The 26,288-nt window shown below is 36.8% G+C and overlaps 2 protein-coding genes across 4 annotated transcripts; both read left to right on the top strand.

The window, feature by feature from the left end:
- The first annotated feature begins 1,964 nt into the window (after positions 1 to 1,964).
- On the top strand, positions 1,965 to 14,377 carry LOC109989009 (carcinoembryonic antigen-related cell adhesion molecule 5). The gene is made up of 14 exons (XM_065957879.1): positions 1,965 to 2,128; positions 2,856 to 3,167; positions 5,021 to 5,290; positions 5,431 to 5,682; positions 6,164 to 6,433; positions 6,576 to 6,827; positions 7,381 to 7,483; positions 8,466 to 8,512; positions 8,590 to 8,673; positions 12,204 to 12,524; positions 13,078 to 13,353; positions 13,459 to 13,707; positions 13,830 to 13,916; positions 14,007 to 14,377. The coding sequence occupies exons 1-13, from the start codon at positions 2,086 to 2,088 to the stop codon at positions 13,901 to 13,903; spliced, it is 2,553 nt and encodes an 850-aa protein (XP_065813951.1). The 5' UTR covers positions 1,965 to 2,085; the 3' UTR covers positions 13,904 to 13,916; positions 14,007 to 14,377.
- A 3,318-nt stretch (positions 14,378 to 17,695) lies between these two features.
- On the top strand, positions 17,696 to 25,614 carry LOC109989036 (nectin-3-like). 3 transcript variants are annotated; one of them, XM_065957918.1, is made up of 10 exons: positions 17,702 to 17,824; positions 17,960 to 18,061; positions 18,501 to 18,839; positions 18,951 to 19,053; positions 19,789 to 19,823; positions 19,941 to 19,996; positions 20,123 to 23,543; positions 24,021 to 24,360; positions 24,942 to 24,987; positions 25,375 to 25,614. In XM_065957918.1, the coding sequence occupies exons 2-7, from the start codon at positions 18,004 to 18,006 to the stop codon at positions 20,252 to 20,254; spliced, it is 723 nt and encodes a 240-aa protein (XP_065813990.1). In that variant the 5' UTR covers positions 17,702 to 17,824; positions 17,960 to 18,003; the 3' UTR covers positions 20,255 to 23,543; positions 24,021 to 24,360; positions 24,942 to 24,987; positions 25,375 to 25,614. The 3 variants fall into 3 exon arrangements, with proteins under 3 accessions (XP_065813991.1, XP_065813990.1, XP_065813989.1); XM_065957917.1 differs by having other exon boundaries at positions 24,870 to 24,987; XM_065957919.1 differs by lacking the exons at positions 17,960 to 18,061; positions 24,021 to 24,360; positions 24,942 to 24,987; positions 25,375 to 25,614 and having other exon boundaries at positions 17,696 to 17,824; positions 20,123 to 22,979.
- The last annotated feature ends 674 nt before the right edge of the window (positions 25,615 to 26,288 follow it).

The following is a 26,288-nucleotide window of genomic DNA, read 5'->3' as shown; positions in this document are numbered from 1 at the left end:
TCTGCTCTGTAAGGTGACCTTGAGAGTTTTGAAAGGCGCCTTTAAATAAAATGTATTATTATTATTATTATTATTATTAAAATTTGTCAGATTTTCTCAATTTTTAGAACAATTTCTCAATGAGCATCATTAAATTTACAATATGATCAACTTGTGACTGTTGAATTGGTGTGTGTGGAAGACAATGCAGAACATTTATCAGTTTAAGCAGCATGATGCTCAGTTAATATTACATTACACCACTGCAGTAACAATTATATTAAATCACATCTTACCTTTAGTTTTATCTGGATACATAGAGAAATATTCTCCCCTCGTATATAGTCCTATGAATTTCAGCCTGCACGGTGAAAGTAAAACCTGTTACTCTCGGTATAGTCCACTTATCACTCAGACTGTAAACATGTTCACATTAGTAATGATGCAGGCCAGATTACAATTATTTGACTTTGTTTTTGCCCGAGATACTTTTGAGACTTTACCAGACGTATTTATTTTTGCTGTAAAATGACTATACAGTCAATGAATCGCATCTGTGAGCGGATTTTATATTACGATTCTTGGTTTTAAATACAATTTCAATCACAATAACAGTTTACTGCAGAACAACTCATTTTCCAGCTCAAAAACGACAAAAAACTGAACGAAAAAATTCAATGGCGTCTCGGCTTTCCTTCACTACGTAACTTTGTTATTCACAAAGAGAGCTACGCACGATCCGCGCCTGTCAATCATCGTCAAATATGACGTAAAATCCTGTTTTTCAACCTCAAATAACTTATTTAAAACAAACTTCACAGAAAAATGAGCATTTGAACACGATGTAGGGTGATAATAACTAATGATCAAAGCAGAGTTTAGGTTTGGAAACACATCCCATCTGTTATCATTGAGGAGGCGGGGTTTATCACCTATACTGCAGTCAGTCAGTAGGGGGAGCTCTAAAGATGGAAGCTTCACTAGACCGGGGACCTTGTCCCGTCCATTATTTTTACAGTCTATGGTTGAGACACATACCTGTTCTTTCTGGTGAACCATCTGGTGTGGAGATAGCTAATGCTGTAGATGGTTAAAGTACAACATAATCTAGAGTTAACCAGAGAGATGTTCATTAATATAGTGTTTATGATAACATAAACAACATAATCATAGTGATTCACAGGTCCTTCTATGCTCATTGATGTGAATTCTCTCCATGGAAGTCTAAATGGCGACCTCTGGTGGACAGAGTTGTCACATCCACTCAATGTCCTGCAGGATTGATTATTGCAGGTGTGCCTACAGCCCCAACTCAAAGCTGTAGATCTCTACGATCTCCATCCACTACCTCTGCCATGCGTTCCTGAGCAAGACTTGTTGTTGATGTTTATTTATCTTCTGTTTCTTGAATCTGTTTGAGTTCACTATTAATTTAATCAAGATGGTAATTGTTTGTTCATAGTTTCGTGATTAGTTTATATTATTAATTTGTAAAATGTGTCGTTGATACCACAGAAACCACGGCTTTGGATGGGAAATAAATCCTTGAAACTGCAACCCCTGTCATCTCTTTGATTTTTGAGTCTTAGGCACAATCTTGAGAACTTGAGAAATTTTAATACCCACTATCATCACTCCTCCACTCACCTCCTCCTCCACCCTCCACTCGGCTGACACCAGACATGTTTGCCTCATATTTTGGCACTAACAATTACCTCACTCACCTCATTCAACCCTCTGACCGAGGACAAAGTGTCTCAGTCTGTATTAGACTCTCGGACCACCACCTGTCCTCCAGACCCAATGCCATCAAACCCCCTTAGGTCCATTTCCTCTACACTTAATGCTGCAGTTATGCATATCATCACCTTCTCTTTGTCAACGGGTGTTTTCTCCACTGCTTTGCTGTTTCAAAGTTCAAATTAGGTAAATGATTGATTCACTCCTGATGCAGACATATGAACACAAATCACATTAGACATTACTTCCTTATACGACCATCATAATCAAAATTCACATTCTGATACTCACTCATCCTTTAGGGCTTGGTCAGAAGTGTGAAACATCACTCTTTTCTCTGTTACACTTGACGGGACGTTGGAAAAAATGGAAAAAGCTGTGATCAGCATCCTCCTGGGAGTCTTTTCAGGTAAGCTATCACCATGATACAGCACATACATGAAGATTTTCCATCAGCTTACTCAAGGACACACAGAAAGATTTTGTCACATAAACTGGTATTTATCATTTGTTTGAGGAAATGGAAATGATCAATATCTTCTTTCAACAACATCATATAGATCCCATGGCTGGAAAAATATCTGCTTGCTTCAAAGTAGTTAGCAAACAGTTCAAACTCAGTACAGCCTGGCTAAAAAACAAGACTTAAGAACATTTAACTAATCTGATTTAATTGTACTTTTATTGGCTACACTAATATTCAGTATATCAAATGTATGACCAGAGAGCAATTTACTTTCAAGGAAATAATTGTCTTCTGTCAATGTAGATATTATGAATAGAAACTTTAACCTAATGTATAAAAACATGTACTGTATATCGCAGGCTATCTGAAAGTGTTTGACCAACTGTTCTTTTTGTATTTTCCTTAATGGACATGTCAATGTTTGGGTTTTGAAAGAGAAAGCATCAAATAATAAAAGCACTGCATTACATTACAACAAAAGACCTGAAACCAGCCTTGTGTTAATCATTGATTCAAGTTTGACTTCAACCTCTTCAAAAAGCAGAAATGATTTCCTTCATTAAGAACAGAGGGCCTGTTTTAGTTTGAATCTCTATCAGATGCTGTGGAATAATTGCTATTATCACAATCCCCTTAAAGTCAATTTCTGAAATGTTTCTGTGTCTTCCAGGTTTAACTAGTGGAGTTGGTTTGTTGCCAGATGGTCCTCTAAATGGAGCTGTTGGAGGGACAGTGATGTTTACCACAGTGAATCCACCAGAGAGTCCATTTGCAACAACTAACTGGAAGTTTGGGGACAAAAATATAATCGTTTCAAATATTCAAAACTACACTTCTCCTGGATATGAGGGAAGAATCACCTTCTTCCCCTCTACTGGATCTCTGGAGCTCAGGAGTCTGTCTCTCAATGACAGTGGAGAATACACAGTCAGGGTTACGACTGGGAGTGAGTTTGAAGGCAGAACCACACTGAGAGTTTATGGTAAGACAATGTTTCACTTGATACATCTGTTAGAGTGCTGAATGGAGATTATGCACAGCAATTAATGCAAAAAAATAAACAGGTGTGTTTAGGTGTTCAGTGGAGTCATATAAAATGTGTGACAGATAGTCTATTGAATATAAAGCATCCCATCTGAAACAGTCAAGTATGTTTCTACAGAAGTGTTTTAATTCACGAGATAATTCAATTTCTTGTTTTCCTGAATTAACAAGATAATTGTCTCAGAATTATGAAAACACAGATCAAAATCAACTTTGTCATGAAAAGCTATCTTGTAATTTGGAGATATAATCTCATGAATTCAGGGAAACAGAGCAGATTTGTATCTTCTTATGTAAATGCAATACACTTCCTTAAGTACGATTTAGTATGTTTCAATGTGATTAATGTATATATTTTTTTTACATAATATATGACAAAAATAGTAAACACATGTAGAATTAAAGTCCATTGTGGTGCAGGGCTCGATGTTACATCAGCACCTTTATTACTACCATCAAGTTTTTGGAAGATTTAATTTAAAATCTGAGATGTATTGTTTTTGTTTCATAACTTTGTTTGCTATTATTTTAAAACTAGAAACGTCAATCATATCTGATCAACCACACCTACAAAGTCCTCCTATGATCTATATATCTTAGGCCTTGTGTTTTAAAGCCTTTCAGTCTAACTGTTGCACTTTGGATAATTTATGATCAATGTTATGTTTATGTTTTCAGTTCCTGTTTAAGAAAATATAATATACACATTTACTTAACTCTTACAAATGAATAAATGTCACACATGAATACATAAACATGAATGAACAATAAGAGAAGAGAAATAGGTAATAAAAAATCAAAACATAATAGGTCAAAAAATTACAAATAAAACAAAAACAGGAGTTATATACAAGAAGAATATAAATAGTGAAATGAACTATACAGGACAATTTTGAAAGTATGTGAAGTGAGTGGCAAAAGTTAAATTGACAAGTGATGATTAAAAGTGACCTCTGTAAATAAAAGCTAAAAGTTCTGTAAAGAGTAAGAGCAGTATAGTATAACACAATCAGAGATTGGGTAAAAGCCTGGGGGACAGGAAGTAACATGACTTTAAATAAACAGTTCCTTTTTTCTTTAACTCGTTTTTAAGGTCAAGAATACTTCATGTGCTGAAACGGGAACTCTTAATTATGATCTATTTAACCCACCAAGTATAAATCCTTTCACAAATCTCTCTTTGTTTTGTTTGGAGTTTAGATAATAGTTTTCCAATTGTGTCTGTTTGTTCGGCTAACAATTAACAAACAGTTTACCAGTGCTGATAGTGAATAGGGAAGAGGCTCCAACACTGGTTAATCATTGCACCAAGAACCAGTCATCAGATATGATAAGGTGTAACCATTTAACATGCAGAGTGAGTCTGACAGCTGAGCTCATCCTGTCTGGTTTGTGCTCAGTGTATCCATCACACATTTTTAGTATTTACATTCATACTAATACTCATTACATCAGTAATATCATTCAGAAATGAATGGTGTGTAGTTATAGCATTACCTAACTAGTAATTTGATGTTAGTTTTCCAACATTGATAAAAATGTTGTGTTTTTAAGTCTTGTTTCCAATGCCCCCAAGCTGGCAGAGAAGTTACTACGGGTTAAAAGATTTCATTAAGACTTGAGGTGAAACCTTTTAAACAATGACATTCAATTAGATAGAAAACACATTTCATGGAAAAGCTCAAAGTCCTTGTTGATGTTGAATATTTAAATTGATTGTTAATCTATAGCTGAACCTGTGTTTTTGTTCTACATACATTTAAAAAGTGTTTGTGATCTTTTGTCCAACAGAGAGAATATCAAATCATTTCATCACACAATCACCAGAGGAGGCAATAGAGGGGAACTCTGTCAATTTAACCTGTGACGCTGCTGGCTCCGTGTTTACCAGAAAGTGGATGAAGGATGGATCTGATCTAACTCAAGCTGACATTATACTTTACGATAACAACAGAGTTCTGTCTTTTCAACATCTAAAAAAAACAGACAGAGGAGAATATTCCTGTAATATCAGCAACCCCATCAACTCAATGGAAGCTAAACACGTCTTGGTTGTGAACTGTAGGTGACAAACTACTGTACTCATTAACTGTTCAAAAATAATGAGCGTCATAATACAAATCTGCACAAACACAACTTATTTTTACCTGTTACACATTGATTAAGATTTTTTACGTCAATAAACTATAACTGTTTTTCAGACGGACCGGAAAACACTCAAATCAAAGGCCAGCATCACATATCTTTGGGAGACACCTTCACATTAACCTGTGAGGCCGAGTCTGAACCACCTGCAAACTTCACCTGGTTACTGAATGGGACAGAGATACTCAATTCTCCTGAGTACACTAAAAAGAACGCTGAAGCGTCTGACAGTGGAAACTACACCTGTCAAGCAAAAAATAACATAACTGGAAGATCATCTTCTTCAGTGCATGGAGTGACTGTAATAGGTAACAAGACGGTGTTTATTGTAGATTCTGTTGGTGTGACATGTCTTTGAGATCAATTTGACCAATTAAATGTGTCTGATCTATTTTCAGTTCATGAGGCTTTAAAGATTGATTGTTTGTGGGCTTTTGGCCTTTATTATAGGACAATGGATAGAGTAGGAAATGAGTGAGGAAGACATGAGGAAAAGCAGCCACAGGTCAGATTTAAACACGAGCTACCGGCTTGGAGGACTATAGACTCTGTATATGGAGCTCATGCACTAGGCTATCAGCGCCCCGATATATTCCTGAAGGATTCTCTGAAAATAGTCAAATTTAGAAATGCACTTCTACAGATTAAAATTGTGAGACTTACAGTTAATGAAACTGTAAGTTTCACAATGTTGCTGTTAAATATTTAAATTGATTGTTAATCTATAGCTGAACCTGTGTTTTTCTTCTTCATACATTTAAAAAGTTTCTGTGATCTTTTGTCCAACAGAGAGAATATCAAATCCTTCTATCACACAATCACCAGAGGAGGCAATAGAGGGGAACTCTGTAAACTTAACCTGTGATGCCGCTGGCTCCGTGTTTACCAGAAAGTGGATGAAGGATGGATCTGATCTAACTCAAGCTGACATTATACTTTACGATAACAACAGAGTTCTGTCTTTTCAACGTCTAAAAAAAACAGACAGAGGAGAATATTCCTGTAATATCAGCAACCCCATCAACTCCATGGAAGCTAAACACGTCTTGGTTGTGAACTGTAGGTGACAAACTACTGTACTCATTAACTGTTCAAAATAATGAGCGTCATAATACAAATCTGCCATTAAAACACAACTTATTTTTACCTGTTACACATTGATTAGGATTTTTTACGTCAATAAACTATAACTGTTTTTCAGACGGACCAGAAAACACTCAAATCAAAGGCCAGCATCTCATATCTTTGGGAGACACCTTCACATTAACCTGTGAGGCCGAGTCTGAACCACCTGCAAACTTCACCTGGTTACTGAATGGGACAGAGATACTCAATTCTCCTGAGTACACTAAAAAGAACGCTGAAGTGTCCGACAGTGGAAACTACACCTGTCAAGCAAAGAATATCATAACTGGAAGATCATCTTCTTCAGTGCATGGAGTGACTATAACAGGTAACAAGATAGTGTTTATTGTAGATTCTGTTGGTGTGACATGTCTTTGAGATCAATTTGACCAATTAAATGTGTCTGATATATTTTCAGTTCATGAGACTTTAAAGATTGTGGGCTTTTGGCCTTTATTATAGGACAATGGATAGAGTAGGAAATGAGTGAGGAAGACATGAGGAAAAGCAGCCACAGGTCAGATTTAAACACAAGCCGCCCGCTTGGAGGACTATAGACTCTGTATATGGAGCTCATGCACTAGGCTATTCTCTGAAAGTAATCAAATTTAGAAATGCACTTCTACAGATTGAAATTGTGAGAATTAAAGTTCTTAAAATAGTACGCAAATTAATGATAAGAGGTCGGGAGATTTTGTGGTTTTTATTCCAAGCATTCATTTCCCTTGTTAAAACTGAATCTGGTTCATTACCCATAGTGCATAAATAATCTGTCGGTAGAAATCAGGGGAAGTCAATGAATGCTTTGTATCTGCTATTAGTATGGCACAGTTTCTGTTTACAGAATATGTTCTTGTCCTCCTCTTTTCTTACCTTTCCAGTACCATCAAGCTGTAGTGGTGGTTGTATCGCTGGAATAGTAATTGCATGTTTGGTGATCCCTGGAGCAGCTGCTGCTGCAGGATACTTTATCTACAAAAATAAGTAAGTTAAAAGGTCTTTGAAATGTAACTGGGAAAGCTTGTTTTTTCATCCCAGTGTGTTTGAATGTAATAGTTCATTATTACTAGTTGTTAGAAAACTATTGAAGTTTATACCAGCCAGCCTACCAGAGAGTTAGGAAGACTTATCCGCTTATGAAGCAGGCACAAAGGGCAGAAGTTTAAAAACACAGTGATGGGTTTGTGTAGTTAAAGAGCGTTGCTCAAACACTCAAAATTGAAAGTGACTGGAGGAGAGTTAAATTTTATTACAAGTGTGCAGCTCAGAAGATGTAAAAATGGAGGTGGTGTAAAGCCAAAGATTTCTGCAAAACAGAAGGGAGAGTCGGGATCTGAGAAGACACGAGCGTACTGAATATTGTCCATCAATCAATGGTGTGAATCAGAGGAGATTTAGTCTGGGGATTGAAAAATGCCATTTTCCATTAGTAAGGTTGTCAAAATGTTCTTTACTTCCATACTCCATCTGATATTAGTGTGCTACAGTCTCCATTTAACGACCGATATTATTAAAAAGTACAGAAGCTTTGAAATAACTACAGATCTTCATTCAGATTTTAAGCCAAAATGCCACAAGCAAAATAGAGCAACCTTACCTTTGGTATGTTAAAGTAACATGTTACAATGTTATAATGCACTTAGCAGACGCTTTTATCCAAAGCGACATACATCAGAGAGTAAGTACAACACTAATCCATTCATACATCGCCACTGAAGCAATGCAAGGTTAAGGATACTTTATTTATAAGAAGAAGTGAGTAAAATTACGTAACAGTTTTTTACTGGTCAGCATGTTTATGTATTTCTTGAATGGTTTGCAGTTTTGATTCTGGTGTTTGTAATTGTAATTATAATTGACAAGCTTACACCACCACACATGAACAACACCCAAAATGATATATTGTTTAAGTATGTATCTGAGTATTTGTTTTACAAAATAAACAATACTGTTTTTCCAAATATAGAGTGCAGAAAAACCTGGAGGAGCCAAGACAACAACACAATAGGCCAAGTAAGTTTTTATCTGAGATATAATGGTTATATAGAGAAAAGTACATAAGCTGTGTAGTGTAACAAAAGCACTTTCAGTTTCAGTACAACTAGAAGAACCAAAACAAGAAGAACATATTTATGAAACTGTGTATGAGAACGCTTCAAGGAAAAGTAATGCCTAAGATCAACGGTCTCTACCTTTTAAGGTAAGTTGTAAACTCACTCCAGAGAAGAGGATAGATGTATTTCCACTGAATCAACCACTACACAGCCAGTTCAACATTCAGCTCATGGTTACTGCAACTCTAAACTTGAATCTGTCGTTTGTCCTGCAGATGATCAGAAAGAAGTCCACTTGTAAACCTTCACCACCACAAAGAGAAGAATTGTTTTACAGATTAAGTCTTCTTCTCTCCTACCTTTACTTATGTTTTATACATGTTCTTTATAAGTCAGTCACAAATGAAATTTGAATCTAACAGGACAGCGAATGTTTCTGAAACAGTTTTTGTTAGACTTCCAGCAATATGAATGTGCTTAAAGCTGCATTCATTTCCTTTTTCGGGAATTGGAGGCAGAGGAGCTCAACAACATGAAATTCAGACAGCAGCATCACATAATTTAAATGATTTAAAGCTGGCTGATTATTCACTCAGGTTTAAGAGTTTAGGCCCATGTTCATATAATGTTATATTAGCATAAAACATATTTATTTGAAAATAGCTAATCTATCTTTTTTTTTGCAGTTGTAAAAATTAAGGAATTGAACATTTCTTGTTTATTTGCCAAGAAGAAAAAAGTGGTAAATGTGTTTGCGTTTTATGTTGGTGCCTGATTATTGAGGCAGTGAAAGAACACTTGTTTTTATCTCTTGTGTACTTTCTAAGTTGAGTAAACGACTACAGTGATATTTGGTTTGATTCTCTTGTTGTATTCAAACAACAAATTGTAAACAGCTGATATATGACGCGTTGGGGAAGAAACAACCAAACAAGCTTTAAGATTCTCAAAATTGCGTTTGAAAAAAAGAATGTTTCTCTCTCATGTAAAGTTTGAAGTGTAACGTTTTTATAGCTGTTTCTTTGCACTCTGAATGTTTACTTAAACATATGACATTTCCTCACAATCAAAAGAAAGAATAAAGAAATGTTTACTGTTAAATTTACATTGGCCACATTGGATTTTGTTTGGATGTGTTTGTGTTTTTAGTATGGGTTGGTAATTTGATGTGCTTAGTAATTAAATGATTAAAAATAGTAGAAGTGCTGTTAATAAAAGCAACACTTGCATCTTGTCTTTCATAATTCAAACATTTTTTACTAAATTATGTAGATCTGCTGTTTTCTTGACCAGTTTAAGATACAAGATTGCATTGTTCAAGAACATGTGAAAAGGGAAACATTTAAATAGTCAAATCAAATAAATCATAAAACCATAAAAGTCTTAAAATGCGTAGGAGTACAAGTTTTCTTTTTACCAGAAAACCTTTCAAAACAGAACACTGAGACTACTGACGGAGCTCTTCTATTGAAAAAGCGGAAGATAATGGATAAATGGATGAAAAAAACAGGTTTGGTTTTGAATGCAAACTGCGTCAATCTGTTGAAATGTGCTCTTCCGTGTACATTACAGTAAACTAATGTACACTGTGTCTTATTTACAGTCAAAGAATCCACTCAGAGCCCATAAATACTCCCAGAAGACTCCCTATGTAAAGAATGAGTGTTGTATCACATAAAAATCGAGTTTCTGTATTCAGCTTTATTGTGAAATTCATCCAAGTTACTTAAATTAGAGTGTCTTTTAAGAGATATATATTCCAACAGAGCTACTTAGAGAAAGACAAAGCTATCTTTAAAACAATAATCAGAGACTTTTACATAATTAGCTTTGCGATGTTTCTCAGATCAACTGACAAATCAGAAGAGAAAATGTTAAAATGTTTGGGTTATCTCATTTTTGTCATTATTTCATGCTTTGGTTGTATAACATTATGTGTGCAGCGCCTCCACTAAAACAGCATATCTGTCTGTAACACATCCCTGACTGGAGTTTCACATCCCATATTGAACATTCACCATTGGGAAATATAGAGAAGTGGCACCGATTGAATACCTCATTGTTCCAGCTAATTTGATGGTTTCCCCCAACAGTTTTTAAATAGGCATGATTGTACTGTTTAATCTTGATAGAGGTTATTTAAAAAAAAATAATAATAATAATACAATTTTTAAAAAACAATTAAGAGCCATTTAAAAAATTTCAGTGTATCTGCAGACCCTGAAGCGGTGTTTGTAAAGTGGTCTGAAGGAGTCCGATTGTCTCATGTGTCTTTGATCCTCCTCTCACAGGAATGCCTCGGCTCACTGCAGCTCCTCAAACATGACCCAGACCCAAAACCACTCACTGAAGAGCTCATAAAAAGTAATGCACGACACACACCCCCCATCACAGTGACTCACACTTTTGCTGCACTTCAATGTATAAAATAAACCCTGAAAACATATGTTGTTTTGACCACTACTCCATTTTTATATCTGATGTAGAGACTTCTATTTGAATATGAAGGCTCTGCCCGTTTAAGCATCTTCAGCTCACTTTATATGGCTGTTGTCCTGGAGGTGATGTCCTTATCTTCAGGGACCTTTATTTAATGTGTAACTAATAAATGATTCACCTTAATTTAATATTGAATTACAAAATCATTGGAAGTCCTCTTGCTCAGTAATAAGAGATGATGATCAAGCCACTACTGGTCCAAGTCAAATGAAGTAGGCAAAGATTTTTGATCAAAGCAACACTATATGGGCACTAAGTATAGTTTAGCTAGTTTAAAAATAATAATTCATGTACAAGAACTTATTCATATCTCGTTACATGTATAACTAAACTGCTGATACTTGCAACTGTTTGGTCACAGCTGTATCTGATTCTTGTTTTTGTGCATCACCAATGAATCTGATCAAACTGTCGCTAATAACACGCTCTGGTGCTTTGAATATGAAGAGATGTTAATCATAATAAAAGTAGACAAAACGGTAAAATGATGTTTGATTTCATGTTTATTATGGGTTATTATGGATTTGAACTTAGAGAATAAGGGGCAAACATACTCAAAGATTTACAAATGTCATGTCAGGGGATTACTTGTAGTGATCTGATCTTTTACACTGTTCTTACATCTCTCTTTATTTATGCAGTTACAAGTTTAAAGCAAAAAATAAATAAAGTTGTTCCTTTCACTGATCTCTATTTGTCTGATCAAAGACAAAAACCACGAGTCCTTCAGAGTTCATCAGTTAGTCTTGGTGACTCGATCCTGACTGAACATACACCGAAGGGCGTCTTTGGTGTATGTACACAGTGGCATCGTAAACAGTGTGTGTGTGTGTGTGTGTGTGTGTGTGTGTGTGTGTGTGTGTGTGTGTGTGTGTGTGTGTTTCATGTCTGGGGGGGGTGAATTTGACCCTGTGCTGTAGGTGTGGGTCAATATAAGAGCAGTAGTGTCTCCATGTTTCTCATTTTAGAGAGAACAGAGAGTCAACGTGAATGTTTTTATTCACCATGGAGAACGAGGCGCTCAGGACTGCTGCTTGTTTGATGCTTTTCTTAGCAGGTACTTTCGATTCAAACATTCAATGAGCCGCATGATGAATTGAGTTTTGTTGTCTGATCTCCTTGGGCCATAACTGTTTGTTTCTCGGTCGTAGGTACGTGCATTGCTGAGGGTATCTTACCAGCTGGACCCCTGAGTGGTGCTGTGGCAGGCAAAGTGAAGTTCACCACCACCCTCAGACCTCCAGAGAGTCCCTTCCTCTCCGTCAGCTGGAGCTTCAAAGGGATTAACATCATCACCTCCACCAGCACCAACATCACTGAGCCCGGACACGCCAACAGGATCTCATTAGACCGAGCCACGGGCTCGCTGGAGCTCAGGAACCTGGTGTTGGAGGACAGCGGGGAGTACACAGTCACCATCATACCAGACGGAGGGCTTCAGAAACAGGGGAAGATCACACTCAGTGTGTATGGTGGGTTGAACAACTATCTAAAAAAATCACCTCTTATGATTTCTGCCTTTAAAGGACATTTTATTGATGTAATTCATTCTATTAAACAATTTCAAAACAAGAATCTTGGCATTAATTTCATTTTCTTGATATCGCATGATTTGAAGAAGTCAAATAGACAAAACATTTTAAACAACTTTTCCTGTTTATATGCACTAAAGTCCATGATTCAATGATTAATAGGTTTTATTTAATTGAGTCACAAATAATATGAATAAAAAAATGCAGTAAAGCTCCCATTAGGACTGTTTTGAAAACACACACACAGAATAGAAAGAAAAATCTGATTTTCTTTTCACTTACGCTATAAATTAAGTTGGTTTATGCCATAAGCAGGGACAGTCAGCTCAACTTCACTCAAATAAGTGAATGAAAAAGCCATGTTTGAATAAAGTCTCACTGTACCGCTTTAGCCATGTTTAAATCTAATTATCCAGATACAAAATGTCTGTGTTTTCTGCTCCTTTAATGCACTAATTCTTCCTCATTGGAGTGATACTCTTTGTCCTGCCAGTTTTGGTCTCTGGAGCCACCATCCGCAGCCCAGCAGCCATCTTGATCGAAGACAAAAGCTCCACCAACCTGACCTGCGAGGCCTCAGGCTCCGTTAGCACCAGAGAGTGGATGAAGGACGGCTGGCCTCTCCTTCAGAGTGACCGAGTCCGTCTCTCCTTAGACAACAGGACGGTGTTCATACAACCTGTTCACAGCTCCAACCATGGCACCTACCAGTGTCGAGTCAGCAACCCTGTCAGCACCATGACTGTGGCTTATAACCTCACTGTTAACTGTCAGTACTCCTACCTGAAGTATTTAGAAATAATCTCTCACATTTCTCTAATTATTAAATGCATTATGGTCTGAACTCTTAAATTCTTATATGTCATTCATGTAGTTGGACCTCATAACATTTCAATATCCGGGCCGTCAGCAGCAGCCCCGGGCCACAGAGTGGCTCTACAGTGCACGGCAGACTCTGTCCCGCCAGCAAACTTCAGGTGGACATTCAACGGCAACGAGACTCATGTTAAAGACTCTGCTTACATCATAGAGAGGCTGGAGGAAGACAGCATCGGGAATTACACCTGCACTGCCAGAAACATGGTGACCATGCTGGAAAACTCCACAAATCTGTACCTGAGAGGTGAGAGTTGTTCACTAAATATGTACATTGTTTTTGTTTGTGTGTTGAGTGGTGGTGGGGCTATCACATATTTTAAAGAAACGTTGCCTTTTAAGTATTAATATCTCCTTTGTTTCTTGAAGCATCCTGCACTGCCCCCTGCTGGTCCTTTTCAGTGCTGCTGATCTGCTCGCTGGCCCTGAGAGGGTTAATGTGAGAGAAAGTAGCAGGTGAGAGAAACGATTGACTAGATATCTGCCATATTGTTCATGTTTCACTTAACTATTAAGAATTGTTTTTTTATTCTTTTTTTCTTTCAGAGTCCAGCCTCCCTGATAAGTTTTGCTTTTGACTGAGGACCATGAATTTAATCAACCAAAATGTGCTCTAGAAGCAATTTAATTGTGACCCCAGGGACTTTGATACTTCAGCTTGACAATAATAAGACAAAGTAGAAAGTCTCACACAGGACTAACCAATAATCAAACCTGTTAATGATATAAACTTTTGGAAATCTATGTCAGAAATGTCACAAAGAGAATAAAAGTGACATCACGAGTCACTAAAAATTGCATTCTAATTGTATTGCTCAGGAAACATCATACAGCTGGATAATCGACTTTTAATGTGAGTTATATATGCATGTATTTGTATGAAAGAGTGACAATAAACATGTATGTTTTAACATTTATTTAAAGAATGAAAGCACCTTTATTATCTTTTCCACAGTCAGACACTAGCTCCTGTTTTTGACCGAAGGACACAGAGGTGAAGCTTGTTCTGTCCCTGTACTGTAGATGTAGGTCCACCACTCCCACCACCCCCAATTATCTCTTATTGAAACCCAGAGACTCAGATCTGAGTTTTGAACCAGAATTTATTTTCTCTGTGTTTACATACAGCACTTGTTCCCTTCTGCTTGAAAGTGTCAGTGGTATTCATCAGAGTTTAGATCAAATTGTATGAGGAGGATACACAGGAATGGTTGTTGGTTTTTTACCCCCCCCCCCCCCCCCCCCCCCCCCCCTGCATATAAAATTGTATTATATATCAGTATATCATGAATAATAAAAAAACAATCTATGAACTTTTTATTCTTAGCCCAGAAATGAATGATGATCTCTCTAAAGAGACGACCGAATCTGTCCTGTTTACAGCACAAAAGAAATGTAGGCATTTGATGAAGTGTTTGTTCATTCTGGATCACTTTTTAACTAGTGTGGTGATAGAAATTGTTGATGCAGTTATGCAGCAGCAAGTGACCTCAATCATTCGAGCTTTATTTGTAGAGCGCCAATTCATAACAAATGGTATCATGTGACACTTTACGAAAAGAGCAGGTCTAGACCATACTCTCTGTTTAATACTTTATATCATTATTATTATATTATTATTTATAAAGACCCCACATTAATCCCACATGGTCACAGCACAAATGATCATGTAGAAAAGTTATGGCAGGGAGGAAAAAAAGCAAATCAAGTATGTGAGTAAAAAATGTTCTTTGTAACATCCCAACACGTTGACCATCCTAACGAGAGTTTTATTATATTTTATCTAGGGGAAGTTTATCTCATGAAATATCCACTGAAACCAGAATTTAGACACAGAGCTGTGTTGGTTTGCACACTTTTTTTAAATTAGGTTTCACTATCACATTCAGGATATTTAAAGCCCCACCATTGTGTCCTTGGAGGGTTGCAGCTCTGGATGCAGATCTGTGCCTGCTGCAGTTGTTATTCCTGTCTCGCCCTGTAGACCAGTCATTTACATGCAGGCAACAAGCTGAGTTCAACCAGCTGCAACAGGCGAAGCTCTGCATCCCTGACCTGATTACCCTGATCAACACCTGAGGCTCATCAGCTGGAGACTCTGATTGGCGGAGATAATTATCACATCTTCTCAGACGTAGCTTCCTTCAGGAGGTTTGACACAAAGGTCACTGATGCGAGGATTTTAAATGAACACACTGCTCGTCTTTATGCCGTTCTGTTCACTCACACTGTCATTTTTCAGCATCTAAACTGTCTAACTATTTGAGCTGTTTCTTTACCAACTGACCACACATGGTGGTCATGTCTGTTCAAAGTGACAGGTGTTGCATCAGCTTCCTTCAATGGTTATAAAGTCATTCAAGATGTCTGCGTTCTCAGTTTCTTTCAGAATCAACAGTTCTCAAACACCATGAATGGTGTGAAGGGCTTGAGCTTGTATAGTACTTTTCTAGTCCTCTGACAAAGTGTTTTTACACCACAGGTCACATTCACTCATTCACACCACATACTCACTCTGATGGCAGAGGGTGCTGTGTAAAATGTCCATCAGTATCACACAACTTATTCCATCCATTCACAGTCACACGCCTCTTATGCAGCAGTGGGAGCAATTTTGGGGTGCAGTGTCTTGCCCAAGGACTCTTCCACATGTGGCTGCAGGAGCTGGGGATCCAACGCCCGACCTTCTGGTCAGAAACCTCTTCTGAGGCGAAAGGTGTTTATAACAGTCTATCAAGAACATTCACATGTATAGCTAAAAGCAAAATATGTTGTTTTTTTCTATATCATGTGAAATAATAACCCACCTTCTGGTACTAACAATGATAGCAGCAATAATAACAATATTATTAGGCACCTTTGATACAGATATTTGAGCTAAATGCTTAACAACACTGCATTCATTTGAAGACACACAAACAAATATTAGCCTGATTTAATATTCTTAAGTTAATTTTCAAAAATAGACAGAATGCATAATTCACCAAAGCAAAAAGCAGTGGAGTGAAGTGAACTGCAACTTTCAATTTAAACTTATTGATTAGTGTTGCAATGGACCAATACTGCAGTGTGTTCTATTAACTATACTAATGGTTTTTTAGTCACATTCAGTGAAATCTTTAGTTTGACCTCTTCAAAGTGTTCAACAAGTATTGAATAGTTATTTAAATGCAAACTGAAGAAAAATGAATTATAAAAACAATTATAATCTTGCAGATACTGTGATGATGCTCTCCAGCGGTATACACTGTTTTCCTGTTTTAATAGTGTCAGACTTCAGGACCATCTTTTTGTCTACTCTTGAAAAACATGGTTCAACTCAATCTTACATCTAAACTTCCTTCAAAACCTTTTTCTTTAAATATCAAATCAATAAAGGACAGGAAACAGCTCACCCTCCGACAGTGAGTGATCTAAATGTGACTATAATTTCCTCCTACACAGAACGGGAAACAAAGAGATTAATTGTTAAATATGAAATAACACATCACAAACAGAATCAGGGCAATGTTAACGACTCTCTGTAGTTCATCTCCAAGAAATCTACAAAAATGTTCACGCGTGTTGTTTTTGTCTCATGGCTACAAGGGGGCAAACATAGGGTAAATATGTAGCTTTTTTTTTTACTGGGATGAACTTAGAGGTGCAATGCAACCCACTACACCAAAATGTGAGACTTTGATTCACCAAAATGAAAACAAACTCACTTAGGCTTCTTAAGATGGAGCTGCTTTGTTCAAACGATAAATTGCACTCCTGGCTCAAAAAGAGGTAGGCCTACTGTGAAGGTATGGCTTTATAAAATAATTTTCATGTTTTAACCACAAGAGGTCGCTGTTCTACTGGTGGGTGTTTTACATGCGAAAACCAGAAAAACAAGTCGGCAAACGTGCTGACTGCTCACTTGAACACAAAAGAGAAACACGTTTATGGAGATTTAATTCCTGGAGGAAGTGCTGAGAGAGGGAGAAATGCTTTCAGCCGCAGTCATGCTCTTCTTCTTCTTCTTCTTCTTCTTCCTGGCACCTTGTCCTGATAAAAATACATTTAAAATATGGTAGCCTAAATGTTTTCACACTTTATTCAAACGTAGCCTAGGTAATTATTTTATCGTTTATTTTATTTTTTTGTGTCCGTTTGGTCACTTTTGTAGGAGAGAAGTGCTGCAATAGTTGTCCATCAATGAGTGATCAATGAGTGATGGATGAGTGATGGATGGACCAATCAGACTGATGTTCCTCTTTACTGATAATGTTTTTTTTTTTTTTTTGCGTCATGTCATACTTCTCTGTCGTTGCCACACTTCTAACCTGTTTTGTGTTTGGACTAATGCACCAGGCACGGAACTTCGTCCTTGAAACGCTGTAAGTTTGATTTATGTTGATATCAATCAATCAATCAATTATGAATTCCTCTTCATAGCAACACGTAGAGTTAAAATATATTGTTAATGCTGTGAAATCTGGCGCGTCAAATGCTTTGTTAATGTCCCACTGTAGGTCCATCCTCCTACCGTGTGTCTGTCCACCTTTCTAGTGTTACAATGAAATACATCACATCTCTACTTCTGCTGGAGTTGATGTATGTCACAGTACTTCCAGGTAAAACAACATATTCAAAACTACGCTGAGGTGTTGTTTCAAGCTTGATTAGGTGCAGATGTAGGAGGAACACGTTTGGGCTGGCTAACATTGATTAAGTTCATGTCAAGTCACTTTAAAGAACATTTAAAAAACACAGGAGTTGAACCGAATTCCTCCACAACAGGCAAAATTTAAAAAAAAACACAAGAATTAACAACCATAGATAAGATTTAAACTTATGAGATAAAAGTTTGGTATCTATAGTTTATAATTAGATTTTTGGTTAGGCGGAAACTTCCCCTTTTATACACTCACCTTTCAGAGCCCAGGGCTACAACAGCTTCTCTGTTTGAGCAGATACATAAGTCTGATCATCACCACTAAATTATGTTTGATGTGCACTGTTTAACCAGACTACAAATCTCCTGCCATCATAATACCCCTTTTTTTCTGACAGGTCTTAATGCAGGACAAATCAAAGCTCAGCCTAAAGTGACTGGATACGTCGGCCATGATGTCACCCTGTCTTGTCCACTCATCGAAAATAGAGCAGAAAACATTTCTCAAGTTGAGTGGAAGCTCCAACAGCCAAACTGTTCAGAAATCTCCATTATTGTTTTTATTAGTAGAGAGCAATTTACTGTTAAAGATACATTTCTGAAGGACAGAGTGGAGATTTCAGAACAATCTCTGATCATTAGAGATGTGAAAATGAGAGACGCAGGGTCCTACACCTGTAGCCTTTCAGCCTTTCCTAGTGGTAAATTGGAAGGAACCACCACCCTTGTTGTCCTAGGTGAGCTTTTTAATTCAACATTGGTAAAAGAACCACGAGAGTATAAACCACGTACAATAATTCAACAATACACACACACACTGTGATTCACCTTCATGTTTGTTCTCCCAGATGGGACACATTTATCATCAGGTGAGATTTCTGCTATCGTGATCTCTGTCCTGCTACTGTCAGTGATCCTGTTAGCTGTAGCTTACCTCGTCTTCATCAAAAGGTATGCTTGTGCGCTTATGAGTTTGAACTATGCATATTTTACACATACCAAGGTATGTCAATGTTGGAGTGAAACTGTTGTGATAAATGGATATGTTGGAAAAGTTGAAAGATTTGGGAGCTCTCATCAACCATTTAATACTTATTTCTAACATCACCTCCGTCTTCTGCGATATCAAACAGTTTCCCATACGCTGATGAAGTTTTCACTTTGGGCTCGCATCTGCATAGAAAGTTTGCAGGATGCTGATGATGATAATATAATTTTAGGAAAGAAAAACAAACTTATTAAGATGGTGGGTTACTCTGATCTGTGTATTGAAAAAAAAGTGCGTCATGTTTTTGTTTTTATTATCAGGGAGGTAGAATTTCTTAACACTTTTGCAATATTGTTTTCAATTTAGTTTTAAGGGACATTTTTGAAGTTGCATAGATTTCCTTTTCTTTTTCATAAAATGCATTCATTAATTTTTGTCCCAAAACTTTATTTGTAAATTTTAATGTATCATTCAAATAGCGATCGTATCCTTTCTCTTTGAAAACACGTTTTAAAGAGATATTTAAAAAAAGAAGTTTGAACTGAGATTGAGTAAAATTCTCGAGATCAGAAAAATATAAACAAAGTATGGTGGTTTGATCCAGGATCATTTATTAAATATGAGAATGTAGTTTATTTTTTAAATATATTTTAAAGTGCAGAGAAACTAACCACAGCACTTTGGATCTTTTTATTCAGACCGGCTTCTTTTGTCAGACAGCAGGTCTTCATTGGTGAGAACAAAAGCTCCTCTTCACTCCATCCATTTATAGCACATGATGAATATATTTTTGAGACTTCTTTTTTTAGTTAGCTTCAGGATCGTTGCCTAAAATCTGTCTGTCTTTCAGATACTGATGGTCCAGTGAGGGATGTGGCCAGGCCGTCTTTTATTGTGAAAGAGCAGGTGAGCTCAGAACGGGAGTGAAAGCACATCTCTTGATTTAAATGGAATCACTTTAAGTTGAATTGTTGATTAATATAACTGATCAACAAACTCTCCATCATGACTCTCTCTCTCTCACACCTGTAGGATTTGGTCTATTCTGACATCAAGTGCAAACCGAAAAGAGTCGCTGATCCTTTCTCCAATGACAGACACACACAGAGCATGCATGTTGATGATGTCACGTACTCCGAGGTCCTGGTTTCAAGTAGGTTCTAAATGAGATCAAATGTATGCTGCAGTAATGCTGAAGGACTTTTCTTGGACTCATGGAGGACTTCAGAAAAATGCTCTTAAAGCAGCTGTATGTAAGTTAATGTGTTCCCCGCATGTTGGTGTCATTAAGTAGAATCTCAGCATCATGAAAGCTTTTAACAAATTAAAACCTCTTCAAACCAAACACAACCTTTTTGTCCTCTACGGAATCACAGCCGCTGTTTAAGATCACAGGAAACATTATACTGTATCTATGTATTATCTATTCAACCTTATGTAAACACTGAGGAATTATTCAGGACATTTCCTCATTTGAATGAGAACGATACTGTACAAAGAATGAATACATACAATATTTATAAATAACAGGTGTAAAATGACAAGAGTGCAGTTAAAACTGGTGTCATTCTTTTTAGGTTTACCTTCAGGGTTTAGTGTTTCAATGTGTTGTAAAATGTTTCATGTGTGCTAATATTTTTAAATCAGCGCTAAATACAAAGTACAGCTGAGGCTGAGAGGAATGTCTAAAGCTTTGCAGGTCATTTGTCAAAGAAATGTAAATGATAGAAAAAAAAAATCGAAGCTTAGAGAAACGGATGGGAAAAGATGATTAAAGATCAAAGTTTTTTTTCAGTACATGCTCTGGGCACTATGAATTTCTGTAGTGAAGTCAATCCGTACAGTAGACGTCAAGATATTTGTCAGAGTAAGTGTCGACATATTGATGGCTCTAGAGAAAAAGTCACACGTCTCAGTTTGAACGACATAACGTTTCCTCTGCAGAGCCTTTCAAGCGTGTATGATGTTAACTAAGAATAGGCAACAACTAGCAACCCCAAAGATGCTTTTAATATTAAAAGTGGAAGTGAAAATCCTTTCTTCCTTCTTTTCCCCATGCCTTGCTGTGTGGTGAGACATTTGAGCAGACCTCAGTTGCTACATGTAACAGCGAGGTTGTAATAGTTTTGAATGTTTTAGTATTTTCCTTTCATTTCTTTTGAGTTTTCGTTGTCAATTTTAGTTTAGTTTATTTGTTGTTGTTTTTCAGATTATTTTTAGGCTTGTTGACACTGTATTGTAATGGATAGAGTGCAGGATGAGAGAGTGGGGAGTGACATGTGGCATAGTGCCCGGGGTTGGAGTCAAACCCGGGCTGCTGGCTTCAGGGACTATACAACCTCCGTAGGCTACATGGGGCATGTGGTTTAATGCTACAGTCTGTCTAGCGCACCAGTTTCTGTTTAGTTTTAGTTTTTCCTGATGCTGCTTTGTGAATGTATTACTTTGTTGTATGTGATACCTGTCTGGGGTGAGACTCGAAAGGGCCACAGGATACATTGTGTGATAAAAACTCAAAAGCATTTAGAAAAATCTATTCAAACAGGCTACAAAAGATGAATATCCAAGACCATCCACGAAGGACAAACCACATGTGTCAATCAGTGTTTGGATTCAATATCCGCACAACATACTCAGAATCAGTTAACAATTTTTGGTAAGCCTCGTTTTTATTTTTGTTAATGAAAATGTTTATGACATTCTAGGTTGTGTTCCTTCATTCGGTTTTTGTTAATGATAATAACTTCGGCTCACAGCTCAGCTTGGCACAGACGATCTCCGGCTCAATCAAATAAAACAGCAAACACCCGAATATATCCGAGCCATCAGTGCATCATTCTGCATGAGAATGTAATCATGTAATGAAGACTGTTTTATTGATGTATCAGGTAAATAAGCTACTTTATCGATCTGCCAAAGTGTCACATTAACTACTTGTCACACAGACAGGTGCGGTTCCTGTCTCAACATTATTACCATGCTAGTAGAGCTCATCACTCACAGTTTTTGTTCCTCTTTCATTGTCTGAACGTCAAAGGAGGAAGGTCAAAAAGGAAGATGAAATTTGCACACAAATTGACCCTAGTGTTGCATTTTAAAAAAGGGCCAGAGCTGCGGGTGTTTGGGGAATTCAAAAGGGACTCTAAATGTGGTCATTTTCATGATGGCCATGATATACTTTTTGTCTTAAGTAAATTGCTGTGTGCATGTGATCCTCATAACGGGTGAAGTGTTTATCAGTCAGAGAGGATGGTTGGAATTATTGTGAATATTCTCTTATGTCTCTTATGTTCTCACTTCTTCTTTCCTTATCCTGTCTTTTTCTTTGGATAAAAAACAAGAAATACTTATTATGATGTAATACTGTATAGATTTAAATGCACAGACACTCAATATTGTTTACTCTGTACTCTTGCCTGCTTACAGTCCTTTCTGCAGATCAATGTTCAGTGTTGATTTCAGAATACTGTACGCAGGTGTTGCAGTCTGAGCGAGTCAACTGTAAAAAGGTGACAAACTATGTTTTGCAAAGTCTTACATGATCATGATCCATGAATGCTAACAGTCACTTTCTATTTTCATAGTTTACAGCAGCATTTACTGGCAGTGAGAGTCTGTGGGTGTGAAATTGTGTCTGATGCTGGGTTGAGATGCTAACGCTTGTACGTTGGTGTTGTTTCATTTCTGTTTCAATTATGAGGCTTAAATTGTCTTATACTAAAAGTCAGTTATTTAAAACTTTGATTTCAGTTCATGTAAGAAATGCATTTCAGTCTTGTTTTTTTAAATCAAATGCACAGACCTGTAGATTGTTCTCACTTTATCTTTCAAACATAACTGTTTCGTTTGTGGTTGTTGATGCGGGATAAAGTTTTACATTTTCACAGACCTCTCCCTTGTCCATGGTGCATCATTTTCTTCTTGTGCTGCAGAGTTCTGTCATGACAGGAAGCAGATCAGAAAGATAAGAAAGAATAGTGATTTGAGGTAACAGATGTCTTATCAGTTGATCATACAGTATACGTGTAAGCAATTCTTTTCTTTTAAAAAGCATTGGCATATTTCTCTGTTACAACAAATGAGCCTCACAATCTGTCAGGTGGTCTGCTGTCAGTCACATGTTGTGGTAAATTGCTGGACTGAAATTATTTTTATAAAATCCTCACTTTTATGTTGAGACCCTACAAGTTGTCAGGCATCATTTCTTCTTTTATTCAACAACACTGAAGCTCTTCTCTGAACACTTTCAACATATGAAACACACCTCATGTGCAACAGGAAATTTTGTAAGACAGGAAATCAATGAGGCCGGTGGATTGCAGTTTGAAGAAGACACAACTGTTAAAACACAAAGATGTTTTCTTTCTGTCAGTTTGTTGAACTCTGCTATTGGGCACAATGAAAGTGTGCAGCCGATCACTCCTTCTGTGGCTCATTTACATCACAATCAGAGGTAAGACAAGACACTACATGTTGGATATTTATGAAATTCTGAGAATGGCGCAGAAGTTTTGAGATATTTTACGATAGCATTACAATCAACATGAAACTTAAAATATACTGAACTACAAGCCAACTTCTGCATTCAAAACTGACATTAGAAGGATTTAAAACAAAGTATGAGCTCTGATGTGTTGTGATCATTGTGTTATTACTAATACATTAAAGAGCTCATGTGCTTGGATATGTTCAACTGGTTAAGTCAATTGTACGTATCTGCATAGTTGGATAGTGTACTCTATAAATGATCAGCCTTCGTCCCTAATGTAACTCATAACATGGAGCAAACCTAAAAAAAAAAAAGGCTCCATTGATATGAATTATAAGTACTATGCTTTTTTAAATTAAGTTACTCAAGTGAAGTTCAAGAATCTTCAAACAGTAAGTACAGCTCTGCATGTGATATTTTCACAACTGTTTTTTCTGACAGGTCTTAATGCAGGAGAAATCAAAGCTCAGCCTGAAGTGACTGGATATGTCGGCCATGATGTCACCCTGTCTTGTCCACTCATCAAAAATAGAGCAGAAAACATTTCTCAAGTTGAGTGGAAGCTCCAACAGCCAAACTGTTCAGAAATCTCCCATTATTGTTTTTAATAGTAGAGAGCAATTTACTGTTAAAGATGCATTTCTGAAGGACAGAGTGGAGATTTCAGAACAATCTCTGATCATTAGAGATGTGGAAATGAGAGACGCAGGGTCCTATACCTGTAGCCTTTCAGCCTTTCCTAGTGGTAATTTGGAAGGAACCACCACCCTTGTTGTCAAAGGTGAGTACAAAACCACTTTTTTTTTTTTTTTTGTGAATTTTGTTCTCCTGCATCTTTTTGCCTCTATCATACAAGGTGAGTATCCCATTAGTGAAGGCTTAATGGAAAAAATTAAAATGTAGCGGAAAGCATAAATAAAAAGGGAAACACATTTAAATGGAACAAAGAGGCCTGAGTTCAAAAGCAAGTGAGGGTTGACATTAAAAGCTGGTTTAAAAAACTAAACAAGAAAAGGGCTTTAGCACGAAGATGATGAAGAATTTGACTGTAAAGAGAATTATGTGACTATTCAGGTTATAAAACATACAAAGTAGCCTACAGCACATTCAAATGTACAGTTTGTTAAATTTAATAAATGTGTTATACTGTTATAATTTTAAGAAAGTCATATATCATGAACTGTCTTAAGATGCGTACAAATAAATGAGCTTTGTACACTTGTATATGTCTCGTAATAAATGTAAATACTTTTCCTAACTTGGAGTTGATCATGTTTTCAACTTTTCCAGAACCAATGTTGACGCCGGTATCGCCGATGTTATTAACAAAGCTGATTGTTGCTGGTGTGTTTTTCCTGATAGTAGCGACCATGGCAGCCACAACTTGCTGCATCATCATCAAAACAAGGTGTGTGTGTGTGTGTGTGTGTGTGTGTGTGTGTGTGTGTGTGTGTGTGTGTGTGTGTGTGTGAGTCTGGTTTGTATTTTAAGTAGCTGGATGTAGACACATCATGAAGTGTTATATATTTTCTTTAATCATTACAGTAGTAAACTATTTTAAATAACTAAATGTTTATCCTCTACATAATCATTGTTGATTTTGATTGAATTCAATCCTTTAATGTCAAAAGAAGAAGTGAGTCTAGTTAGTTAAAATCACACTAAAAAGAACCTTTTGGTAATTTTTGTCCTTTTCTCAGACGTAAGGATGTGGTCGATCATCATGTCTACACTGACATTGACATGTATCAGTATTAGTTTCAGTTGCCTTGATAGTAGCTCTTCTGCATTTCAGATACAGACGGTCCAGTGATGAGTGACTGAAGAAGATGAGCTCACAGTTTGACTGAGAATATATCTTTAAATTGTAGATTAAACTTTCGATGTTGTGTTGTTTTGCCAGTTTGCCAGTTCTACTATTTCCAGGCGTGGATTCACTCACTTTTAGAGATTATTTAAAGAAGCTTGTCTGTGCTCATGATTGATAATCAAAAATCATGTCAATTATAATAAAGAAGCAAGATACCAAATTCAACATTGTGGCTCATTGATGTGTTTTACAGACATTTACAGATTTTAACGGTCCCCAAATGATGACTCCAACTAACTTTGGTGGTGCTCTGTTTATCCTGTAGCGCCACCATGAGGTTGACGGTTTTGCTTTGGATTGACGAAGTGCCAATATTATATTATTATTTTACAAATTCATATCAGCATTATCTGTGCTTTTTTAAATTAGCCATTAGAAATCAGAGGCAGGCTAACACAAAGTGGATTGTAGTTGCAACTGGAGATGCTAAAAATGGATGATCAAGGTAACAAGTTTTTTTTTTTTTGTAACAAGGTTGAGGAGACAACTTCAAAGATGTGGAGTCTAACAGGCATTAAAGAGCCCTGATTTAAAAGTTGTGTCAACGTGTTGAAACAATGAGGAAAGAGTGGTTTTCCTGGTATTCCTAATGCTTTTTTTTTTTTTTTTTTTTTTAGAAAATTATATTTCTTATAGTTACATAAAAAAACTTTGAATGACGCAATCTGCCTCTCTGAAATCTATTCCCTCCCTAGCTTCATGAGAAATATATCAGTATCCGACTGCGTCTTCCACATCTGGTATGCTGACAGTGTTTTAGTAAATCATAACACTCAGACACGAGTAAAACAAACTCAGCAAACCTTCCCCTCAGAAAGCAAAGAGCCGTGCCACTGTGG

The sequence above is a fragment of the Labrus bergylta genome, chromosome 8 (assembly GCF_963930695.1).
Source record: "Labrus bergylta chromosome 8, fLabBer1.1, whole genome shotgun sequence".
NCBI lineage: Eukaryota > Metazoa > Chordata > Actinopteri > Labriformes > Labridae > Labrus > Labrus bergylta.
This window is presented reverse-complemented; position numbering and strand designations above follow the sequence as displayed.

Coding starts and splice junctions, on each gene's coding strand:
- LOC109989009 (XM_065957879.1), top strand. CDS start 2,086: ATGGAAAAAGCTGTGATCAGCATCCTCCTGGGAGTCTTTTCAG. Junction 2,129..2,855: donor CCTCCTGGGAGTCTTTTCAG/GTAAGCTATCAC, acceptor TGTGTCTTCCAG/GTTTAACTAGTGGAGTTGGT. Junction 5,291..5,430: donor ACACGTCTTGGTTGTGAACT/GTAGGTGACAAA, acceptor ACTGTTTTTCAG/ACGGACCGGAAAACACTCAA.
- LOC109989036 (XM_065957918.1), top strand. CDS start 18,004: ATGAAATACATCACATCTCTACTTCTGCTGGAGTTGATGTATGTCACA. Junction 18,062..18,500: donor GTATGTCACAGTACTTCCAG/GTAAAACAACAT, acceptor TTTTTCTGACAG/GTCTTAATGCAGGACAAATC. Junction 18,840..18,950: donor CACCACCCTTGTTGTCCTAG/GTGAGCTTTTTA, acceptor TTGTTCTCCCAG/ATGGGACACATTTATCATCA.